This window comes from Stegodyphus dumicola, chromosome 3 (assembly GCF_044657685.1).
Source record: "Stegodyphus dumicola isolate Sdum_Otavi_A_Nest chromosome 3, ASM4465768v1".
NCBI lineage: Eukaryota > Metazoa > Arthropoda > Arachnida > Araneae > Eresidae > Stegodyphus > Stegodyphus dumicola.
The window spans coordinates 9,142,057-9,154,248 of NC_140770.1; the positions used below are offsets into that span (position 1 = coordinate 9,142,057).

The following is a 12,192-nucleotide window of genomic DNA, read 5'->3' on the forward strand; positions in this document are numbered from 1 at the left end:
AGCCATCCAAATTTGAATAACGTAATCTTCCATAGAATATGGGCATGTGGAAGCCCTAATTTGAATTTGAAATTTGTTTTATTATCGATTTCATATTTTGTAACACTTCAACGAATTTTTGATTAACAAACTCCATGGTTTCGAAGCAAGCAATGGCAATACTGTAAGGAAAAAGAAAATATCTTCAGCGCGCGAGACTCTGTATCGGAAATTCTAAAGATAGGCTTATTTTAAAATTATTTTGCGATATTGCTGCTGAACTGAATTTTATGATTGAGCACGTAGAACATGATATTTAATAAATAAAGCTAACACACAAAACGTTAAAAAAACACCCCTTTGGACGTAATTTAAAATTTAAAACCTTTCAGATTTTCTTGAATGTTTTTGTTTTTAATTTAATTTTTCAAATCCCCAGACGCTGATGGTCTTACTACGAGAATTCGAGGCCGCATTCCATCAGGATGGACGAGCAGTTGTAGGATGGCATCATCGATAATAATTGAATGACGCGGCAAGCTGTGAAAATAAATCTTTTATTATTATTATAAACGTTTTATTTACTTCACTCGTAGTACTTGTAGCTTTCACTGTTGAAAAATAATTTTTCAATTGAATAATTCGATGGATAACGTGTCATTGACAATAAAAAAAGGAAACTAAAAAACGTTTTTATAAAATATACTTTTTTAAAAATGGATATGCTATTGCATTAAAAGGAGAAAAATAATTTATCACGAGGTTTAACGGGAATAAGAGATTAAATAATTCTCTTTCCAAAGTTCATCTACATTTTTATGTCACGAATGATAAAAACATAAGTAACGATGTAGAATTGTATTGTCAAATGTTTGAGTCAATATATTTATAAATTTATCAAAGGCATCCCGCGCTTTTTATTATTTGTGATATAAACTCGTATATGAATTTTGCGAAGAGAATAATTTAATCTCATGTTCCTTTGAAATAGCATGGTCAATTATTTTTCTTCTTTCATTTCATTAATGATTTTTATGACTTCAAATAAAATCTTATTGTGTAAAAAACATTTTACTTAATTTATTTTTAAAACTCTGATTTGCAAACTACTAATTCTTTGTACTTTTTTAATTAACCGGCCTTTCTCTCATTCAGCGTAAGTTTTGTAAAGGTGATTGGGATTTTAGTATAAAATCTTCGTGCTTATTATACGCCACAGTTTCATTCTTCTTATTTTGTTTGTTGCACATTTATAAGATTTACTAAACTTACTTTATTTTAAAATTAATTATAGATATATAAACATAATATAACGTAACTAACTTCAGTACATAAATTAAGTACATATAATTAGGTCATAGATATTTTAGTAGTAAAGCGAAAGCTGCATGAGATTTGGCGAAATTTGGTGACACATAAAATTAATTTGGCGAATATTAAAAACACTAAGATAAACTTCAAAAACGACAATCCAAGAACATAATAAGTAGCATGCGACCACCTTGGCCAAATTTAGCGATTTTTTACAAATGAAAAGGTGAGACACTAATTGGGTGCAAGTTGATGGTTTTGCGATATTTTTTCTTTTTTAAAAAAGTTCTCAAACTATCGGTATTTATCTTCTTTGACAAAAATTATCAACTTATTTTAGCAATTTTATATACAAATTTTAATTGTTAATTAAGGATTTCTCTGTACATTAAAAAATCTGACGTGTACACCACATGACTTCCTTTCACGGAATATTAAATTATACGCATTTTTTCTTGCATTTTATTTAAACTTATTAGATTGAATTAAACTACTTCGCCGACACCGCATAATCCACAATAGAATAAATGCATTCTTTAAAATTCACTTTGTTTACCACAACGACACTCTGATGCTAGGTTTACATATTTCATTCATATTATAACTCAGAATGCACAAAATGTATATCATTTAAAGTATTATCTAATCGTTGCCATATGTTCTATTCAAATACTATAATAAAGCTAGAACTATGTACAAAAGAAATTAAGTAAACAAAACAAAAAAGAAACAGTTTTTCACAGACGATTGAGTATTTCTCATCCAATTCATTCAGTTTTTAATTCGCGACAAGGCAAAAATACATAAAAACTCAAAATATCTGCATTAAAAATTACGAAGTAAATCTTAAACGCTTATTTCCTCGAAAAAATTCCATAAAGAATTAAGCATGATTTAATTGGCAATAATAAATGAAAGCGTTATCTTTGTTGTTGCGAAGCTAAGTTTCTCTAGATTGGCAACAAATCCACTAGTCTCCTGTTTCAAATGTAAACATCAATGGCCGCCATTAAAAACAGGCTTAGCGGCAATTAAACAACTTTAAAATTGCTGATAATTCTAAAAATATTGCACACAGATTTACTAAAGGCATAAAATAATTAACCGGAAGATAAAAACAACATAAGTGAATCATTTTTAAAGCAAAAAATGTACAATTTACAAATATATAAGAGTAAAGAAAACAAAACAAAACAAAAAAAAAAAAAAAAAAAAAAAAAAAAAAAAAAAAAAAAAAAACGCATGCGATGGCGACATTGCTTGACTGAATGATTGTTAGGGGCATGGTTGCCAGTTAGAACTTTTGCCATCCCGTGCCGTACTTGAGATTGCCGCCTGGGGACGTCTCTGAATTTGTTGCCTTTTTTGATACACAAATTCAAAAAAAAATTGTCAGAATGAAATAAATTAAATCTACGTTTATTTTTGAAGAAAAATCTTTATTCCAACATTTTAAAACTATATTAATATTTTCTTTTTCTGCTACCGAGACCAACGATGGCATTGTATGGATCTACTTGACAGCTCCATTTTCAGTTACAGAAAGATTTCTTAAATGCAAAATAAGCATTTATAGTTTAGAAATACTTTTTAAATTATTTTTATTCAGAAAACTCTTCTCGTAACTAATAACAGTTAGGAGGAAAATTAGTGTTATTACAATATTTAAAATTTTGTTCTGGAAATTCTATTTTGAAATAAGCTACAAAAATTCAAAAGGACCGCCCTTCCACGTTACTATTCCGTTTTCCTAGCAATAATGGAAATAAAACTGTGAAATAATTCTCTCTCAAATAAGAATTCTTCTTTGTGAATAACACGGTTATCATAATTTAGATGATATTCATAATTTTCATTCAAAAGTTTTGATAGAATAAAAAGTACAGTAAGAAAAAAAAAAAAAAAAAAGTGCAGCTTTCGAAATCTAGTGGAATTTCTTTAAATATTTTATCTAGAGCAAAAACTACTTTTCTTCTCAATTTAATTTCTCAATAAACAGCGATTCAGAATCTCATAATTCTTCACCTGCCTTGAACATCCACGAAAGTAAATCTTATAAAGTAATGTTTCATGCGCAAAATGCCGACTGGGGCGAACCGCCCCTCCGCCCTGTAATATTTATATTTGCAAGTAACTGTAATATTTATATTTGCAAGTAACTGTAATATTTATACGTAACTGTAATATTTATATGTAACTGTAATATTTATATGTAACTGTAATATTTATATGTAACTGTAATATATATATGTAACTGTAATATTTATATTTGCAAGTAACTGTAATATTTATATTTGCAAGTAACTGTAATATTTATATTTGCAAGTACATTTTCGGAAAAGCGAATAAACAAATGCAATGTGTGATACAGAGAGCACTCAGCAATAAAAAAAAAAAAAAAAAAAAAAAAAAAAAAAAATTCTTATTCGATTCGTTAGAGAATGGAGAGAACCATGAACGCATACCTTCCCTTAGGCAGATGCCCTTGAGTGCTTTGCCGTAACTAAATAAACCAAACTAATCATAATTTTTATATTTTTAATAATAACTATTTTCAACTTTTTACAATCACTAACTATTTATTTATGTTATTATTTTTTAGTAAAAATAATTTACTATTTTTAGGGTAACCATTTTATTTTATACTAACTATTTTTAGAATAATTTTTTTAAAAATAACTATTTTAGGCCTCTAATAGTAAGCATTAATACTCCAGTATATTTTATTATTTTTATTCTAGAAATTTAATAATGGAATATTTATTGAACACGTTAAAAACTAGCAAATTATTTCACAGCCATCTTTAGAAATATCTTTTGTTCGTTATCAGGCTGTTGAACAATCGATCTAAATAAAGTAGCATAGAATTAATTACGTACAGAATAATACAGCAAGTGCTGGTGAAGTTTTGACTAGATGCAGAAGCATTTTTTCTGTGACGTCTTCAATTTCATCTTTCGTTAGCTGGTTCACAAACCATTCAAGCACCTCATCTTCATCCGAAATATCACCTGCAAATATAAATCAATAAAGAAAGAAAGAAACTGAAACGAAATATTTTTAAATACATTATTAATAAGTAATCTAAAATTTTTTTAAAGTCATTTCCTGCTTAGGTCAACAAAGAAAAATTTTAAAAATAAAATAAAATAAAAATAAATAAAAAAAATACAAAAACAATTTTTTTTAATTTAATTTTTTTGTGAAAAAACTGAATTAACATCAAGTGTCATCCACTACAAGTTTAAAAAAGTGTATTTGAACTTGAGGGGATGAATAAAAAGTATTTTATTAACGATTGAACATTAATTAATTAATGATTAATTAAATGAAAAAAATTAAAGTCAATTCCTTAGGTCAACAAAGGAAAAATTTTAAAATTACAAAAAAAATTAATACAAAAAAGCGATTTTTAAAATTTTTCGTCACGTCTTCAATTTTATCTTTCGACTAAAATTAAAAAAAAAAATTTAATATGTGAAAAAACTGTATTAACATCAAGTGTCATCCACTACAAGTTTAAAAAATATTTTATTAACGATTGAAAATTTGAACAAGATATAGGGAGAGTGTGAGCTAATAGTAGGAATTAAAAAAAAACATAATAAACGATCTATTAAATTATACACATTTTTTGCTGCATTTCATTGAAATTTATTTCCTCGAATTTCATTACAGGTATATTTTTCATTCAATTATTCGGTTCTCACTTTGAAACAAGGCAAAAATACATAAAAAACTCAAAGCATCTTCATTAATAATTGTAAAATGAAGAAAAACCTAAAACAGCAAATACAGTTGAAAACAATTTCTAAAATTAAAATTAAGATTTCTACCCAAAAAACAAGCTAATCGGCCAGCGGGCAGGAAGGCATATTTTTCGGTGCACAAAATTCAAGGTTTATTTTTGGTCCTACTCGGCAAAAAGAATATTGAAATTAATGCACAAAGCTGATGTAATTCACTATTCTACTTTTTCAAATGGTGGCCACGTTAGGTAGCAACACTTAAAACATTAGAACAACATAATTCAATCACTTTAAAAGCAGAAAAAGCCCAATTAACCAACATAATTTTGTTCGAATATTAAACAAAATAAATTCATAATGACACATTTTAGTTGTAAAATATATAATTCTGTAACGATCTCATACATTGACCCGCTGGGGTTCGATGAAATTTTAAAAGGGATTAATGGTCATCAAGAGGTCGATAGCCGAATAATCTTCGTTAATTGATCGGCATGATCCATTGATTACAAAAAAAAAAAAAAAAATCAACAAAATAGATAATGAATTGTTTACTGATGAAAACTGTATCATACAAAATAAGGGAAACTATTTTATTATAATATTAACATTTATTATTAACATATTTTAAAAATCAATAATATTTAATATTTTTTTGCAATATAAAAAAATAAAACGCAAGTACACAAGAAAGCACAATGAAAACAGGAACCAAGAAAACAATACTGAAATCAAAAACAAGAAACAGGCTGAATATTTTAGAACGAAGTTAAGTTATTATAATTAAATTAAGGAACTTTATGGTAAATATTTAAAAAATGTTGCATCAAGTGCACATACATATTGAAATCAAAATTAAGTTGAAATTTTAATCGAAATTAAAATAAAAATTTTGGGCAACCAGTTTTTGTTTCTCTAAACCTGTTTATGCACATAAAATTAGAACTAATAATAATACGAAAAAAATAATTAAGCGCATAAATCTAATAAATCATTTTTCAAAACATTTATTTATATTTTACCTAATTGTCGTGTTTAAGTTATTTATGTACAATTATTTCTATTATGTTTTACACTGTATATTATAGAGAAAAGAGTAAAAGAGTCGATGAAGAAATCCATTCTTTGAAAAGGGATTCGAAATTTCGGTTACAGCAGAAAACATCGCGGACGAAAACGTCGCGGAGAAAACAACGCAAGGCGAAAACATTGTGATACAAAATTTCGTGGGAGAAAACATCGCAAAGAAAAAACATCGCAATTCTAAAACATCGTGATACAAAATATCGTCGTCCAACATAAAGCGGTTCAAAAATTTCGCAGTTTAAAAACATCGTCGTCGAAAATATCGTGGTAAAAAATAAAGTATCTACAAATCATCGCAGACATACTTTTTTCAGGCTTTAGTAATTGTAAATGGATATTTCCATAATGATTTGTGAGCGCAAGATGGAAAGAATGATAATTTTTACTTTCATATTTTTTATTAAGTAATTAATTTTTGCTGAAAAAGTAGGAAGGAAATTTAAGCATAGAAAATTAAGGCAACTTATAGCACTTAATAGAATTTTAAACTGACATATTTAACTAACAAAGGTCATTAATAAATCATTTTTATAAAGATTTTACTGATAATGTTTCATTAAAAGTATAATCTAAAAAGTTTAGAAAAAGGAAGCTACGTAACTGCATGACCTATATATAAAAAATTGCTAATTATGAGATTATTTTCTTCACTTTTGTCAATCTAATACTCTTATAATGAAAATTATTTCTTGTTCTGCTTCAGTTTATTCTTAAGTATTAAGTTTCCTTCTTACTTTTTCAGCAAAAATTTATTAGTTAATAAAAAATATAAAAGTAAAAATTATCTTTCTTTCCATTTCGCGCTCACAAATCATTATGGGAATATTTATAATTATTAAAGTCTGAAAAAAGCAGGTCTGCGATGTTATCGTCCTGCGATGATTTGTCGATACTTTATTTTTCACCGCGATATTTTCGACGACGATGTTTTTAAACTGCGAAGTTTTTGAACCGCTTTATTTTTGACTACGATATCTTGTACCACGATGTTTTCTCTTTACTATGTTTTCTCCCACGATGTTTTGTAGCACGACGTTTTCGCCTTGCGTTGTTTTCTCCGCGACGTTTTCGCCCGCGATGATTTTGCCGCGATGTTATTGGCGGACACCGAAATTTCGAATGCACGATTTGAAAACAGCAAACGACATAGATATTTTTATAGAAATGGGAAAAAATTATCAAAAAATAAAAAATACTTTAATTAAATTTTAAATTTCACTTATTACATTTTTACCAAAACGTAGATAAATAATAATAATAATAACACAAAAGGAAAAAATGAAATTGATATTTATTGTCTTTCTGAAATTTCAAATTTAGGGGCCTCTGATATACTTTTTTTGATTACGCTTAGTAATTCAAATATATTGATAGAAAAGCATTACTTTCAAATAATTCTCTAACATGTTGATAATTTAAACTAATGATGAACAAATTTAAAACTTTCAAAGAAAATTTGCAAAGGGAAAAAAAAAAAAAAAAACACGGTAATAAATAACGGCAACCTAGACACTTTCTTTTATTTATTATTTTTTTCCTTCAACACATAAACTAAAATGCATATAATTGAGTGAAAATAGTTATCAATTTTGAATGCAGATGTAAAATTTATTTGCATAATGTCCGTGCAGTGGAGAAAAATCGTTAAAAATTATCTTCATCGCGCATTGTTGATGCTCGTGGGTCAAATGGTTTCTTTTCTTATAATAAAAATATTCTTTTCTTATAATAATGTAAACGCTGACTTCAAATACACTCATGTCCATAAATTAAGGATAATGCAAAATCAGGCAAAGGAAGAGTTAGAAGCAAAGCAAATTTTACTTATTTGTAAAGCTTATTTATTAAACAAAAGGTAAAGAGCAAAAAAGAGATGCTATATGTTTGATATTATTAAAAAAATTAGCGATTATTCTCCCTGGAGCAAATTACAAAAAACACCTATTTACAAAAAACCAATATTACATGGTTGGTATGATTGTTAATACATTGTATGTCTCCCAGACGATGCAATACAGTCCGTACAACGCCTAGGCATGCTGAGTATCAAATTATCGATCTGATCTTGGGGAATATTACACCACTCAAAAAGCAATGCTCTCCGAAGTTCCGGTAGACATGTAGGAGGAGGATGACGGGCTGCAACTCGTCGGCCAAGTATGTCCCACAAGTGCACTACTGGATTCAAGTCCGGTGAGAATGCTGGCCAGTCCATACGAGTGATATCCTCCGATTGAAGGCATTCGCTTACCATGTTTGCACGGTGAGGACGGGCGTTTTCATCCATAAACACAAATTGTGCACCCATGGCGCCCCGAAACAAGCGTACATGTTGTTCCAGAATGACGTCCCGATAGATTTGGCTTGCCATTGTTCCAGTTTCAACATGTAGGTCAGTTCTGGAACCCAGAATAATTCCACCCCAAACGAGCACTCCTGCACCACCGTAACGGTGTCGTTCAAGGATGTTTTCTTGCTGTTAACGGGTACCTGGAGCTCTTCATATGAAAGTCCGGCGAGAATCGGACAGCAAGCTAAACCTGGACTCGTCGCAAAACATCACACAAGCCCACTGTTGCGGTATCCACAATGCATGCTCTTTACTCCAGGCTGACCGCAAGCGACAGTGAGTTGCAGTAAGTGGAACGCATCTGACAGGTATAAGAGCATATAGACCAATCTGCCCTAAGCGTCTGTACACGGTCTGCCTTGAAACCGTCGTACCAGTGGCTGCAGAGAGCTGACGACACAGATCTGAGGCTGTGCTCCGCCTGTTTCTTTTGGCAGTAACTGCCAAATACCGGTCCTCATTCGGCGTTGTAACTCTGGGCGACCTGTGCTGTAACGTCTACTCACATTACCATCATCTTGGAATCGTTGCCAAAGCCTGGAGATGACACTCTGGGCAAGTCCAAGTTCGTCTGATACTTCCAGTTGGGTACGCCCACATTCCAGACGGCCGATAATTCTACCACGTAAAAAATCATCCAAATGCGTCCTTTGTGTCATAACTATTCGGTTATTGCACTAAAATGCTTATAAAGCGCCTGCGAACAATTTTACTTCTTTGCCTGTATTCTTTATATATCACTCTCGTCATTGTGACGTACCATCGGTGTCATCTGGTTACTTCCTGAAATTTGCATATGATTCTTGAAGATGTGTGTAGTGATTTTACAGGTTATATATTTATTTTAGAGTTCGATTTCTGCGTGACTCCGAATTATCCTTAATTTATGGATAGGAGTGTAGCTTAAATCCTTGAACACTTTGCAACGGCGTACTGTCAGAAAATACATAACTGAAATGTAATTGCTTCGGGGAGCTGAAAGTTTGAGATCAATGACATAGGGAATAAAAATTAGAAAAGCAAAGTATAAAGCAGATTGCAAGAACTTGAAAAATTTTTCCGCTGCTTACCAGAGTAAAGATTAGGCATCTGTCGGTAGAAAAATACTAGAGCCGGAAGATATTCGATGCCGTACTTCTCAGCCGCAGCTAAATCACTCGTTTTCAAAAATACGATTCCTTGTTGATCCGCCTCGTCATCAATTTTTTCTAGCTCATTCAAAATATGAGTGTCCGAAGAAGCATCATCTGCAATGAAAAAGTAATAATGAGTTAGCTGCAAACACTGAAATCTGAAGAATGTCGACTTTCAGAGGTGAATGTCAACATTCACCTAGTCGCTTGGTGTATGTCCAAAACATTTTCCAAATACTCTTACTTCTGACTTACACCAGTCAATGTCGACATTCACCATGTACAGAGTTCTATGGATAGTTCCTCTAATGCTATAATAAAAAAGCTTTACTCACTCCAGAAATACGGACGGTTCTTTGTATGCTTAAGCACCAAAGCTTTCCATTTAGATTTTGTCTCTGATCTTACTTCAGATGCCTTTATAGCTTGTTTGAAAAGATTTTTTAGTCGCAGGGGTAAATGTGCAAAATTATTCAGTGACAATGCAAAGAATTATGTGGGTGCAAGCATTGAGCTCAGAAAATTGCGAAACACTGACTAAATACCTGCTAAGTGAAAACATTGAGTGGAGGTTTATTCCTCCTAAATCACCAAACTTCGGCGGCCTTTGGGAAGCCGGGGTGAAATCTTTTAAGTTTCATTTGAAACGAATTATTGGCAATGCTCATCTGTTTCTTGAAGAATTTCTCACTGTGATTCTAGAAATTGGAAGCGTATTAAATTCTAGACCCCTTACTCCCTTATCATCCGAGTTTGATAATTTTGAAACCTTGTCCCCCGGACATTTTCTCATAGGGAGGCCTTTAACTTCAATAGCTGAACCCCAACTTGTTGAGATACCAGAAAATAGGCTCTCAAAGTGGCAAAAAATAACGAAATATAGTAAACAAATTTGGAAGTTATGGAAGAGAGACTATTTAAATACCCTTCAACAACGTAGTAAATGGATGTTTACTAAAGATAATGTTAAGGTGGATTCACTTGTGTTAGTCAAGGATGAGCATATGCCCAGTACAAAATGGTTAAAAGGTAGAACTGCAGAAATAATTTTTGTAAAAGATAAAAAAGTTCGAGTGATTAACATAGTATTACCAGGTGGTAAAATGTTAAAAAGAAATGTGAGAGACATTTGTGTTCTTCCTGTGAATTGTAATTAGATTTATGTATTGTAATGTGTTTCTTTATAGTGTTTATATTGCATCTATGATTTAATGTGTATTTTAAAAATTTAACCATTGTATTGCTATTGCTTACAATTGTTTGTTATTATATTGTGCTTTAAAACAGTGTATACTAATTGTAATATTTTGAAACCCGTAAGGTTTCAAGGTCGGGAGTATGTTCAGTAGTGATTAAGAGTTGCCGACAGGACGCGCTGCTAGCGCGTTATACTCTCGACCTACGTAATTTGAATTGAGTATTCTTTTCTTTTGTGTACTTGCTGTAACAGATCTTACAGCTTTGTGATTGAGAATTTAAAATGTTTTGGAGCCAGATCGTTCCTCTACAGCAACAAAATGATTAATAAATACATAATAAAGTAAATATCTTTGTGATGATAATCTTTGTTATTAAATACAAAGTCAACCAGCTCCTGAGTACAGTCAACCAGCTCCTGAGTCTACTAATTTACGTTTAATCATCAATAGCAATTCATCAACAATATCATCTGTATCTTCTTTATCCTCAACATATTTATCTAATTCTTCGGGTTTACATGTTTCGAAAATTGAATAAAATACAGATTTAAGTTCGTTAGAAATTTCATTAGTTTTGGTTTCAAATAGCTGCAACGCAACTGAATCTGAAACATCTAATGACGAAACAACTTTATCTTTATGCCGCGTCAATGAACTTTTTAACACTCTTTTTCTAGTTTTTAGAACTTCCATATTTATAACAGTTATACTCTTCAAATTTAATAGAGAATAAAATGGGAGAGCTCACCTTCGATTCTCGACGGACCAATGGTGAAGGTTGAATATATAAGAATATTATGTTTTCTTCTCCGTAATTCAGTCTCGAGAAAACGCACTTGAGACTTAAAATAAGAACTTTATAACATTGAACTTAAAACACACAGTACATTCAAAATGAGAAAGGAAAATAATAATAAAAGCTAAAAACTTACTAAATTATGTGATTCAAATCTTATTTATTGGAACAACTTAAACTATTATGACACTTTGAATTGCACAGGAGGCCGTTGCTTTTAACACTGCATTTATTTGTGGAACACTTCCTTTTGCAATGACAGTGTGTACACACACTCCTCTCCTTTCGACCTGCACCACAGCATATCTGTGATTGTCGACATACACAGATATGCTCCGGTGAAAGACGAAAAGAGAGGTCATAAAGTGCCATAATAGTTTAAGTTGTTGCAATAAATAAGATTTGAATCACATAATTTAGTAAGTTTTTTATGACTGTTAGATTATTTTCTCATTTAGAACGTACTGTATAATTAAGTTAAGTTTTTAACTTCTATTATTTTCCTTTCTCATTTTGAATGCATTGTGTGTTTTAGGTTCTCATGTTCTTACGTTCTTATTTCAAGTCTCAGGTGCGTTTATTCGCGAC

At 30.7% G+C, this 12,192-nt stretch overlaps 1 protein-coding gene across 1 annotated transcript in view; it reads right to left on the reverse strand.

The window, feature by feature from the left end:
* Positions 1-12,192, reverse strand: part of LOC118197552 (uncharacterized) — a 214,945-nt gene that overhangs the window by 135,319 nt on the left and 67,434 nt on the right. The window contains exons 12-13 of the mRNA XM_085812555.1: positions 9,547-9,723; positions 4,171-4,302 (exon numbers count right to left, since the gene is read on the reverse strand). Coding sequence (XP_085668681.1) covers positions 4,171-4,302; positions 9,547-9,723 — 309 coding nt within the window. The remainder of the gene's footprint in view (positions 1-4,170; positions 4,303-9,546; positions 9,724-12,192) is intronic.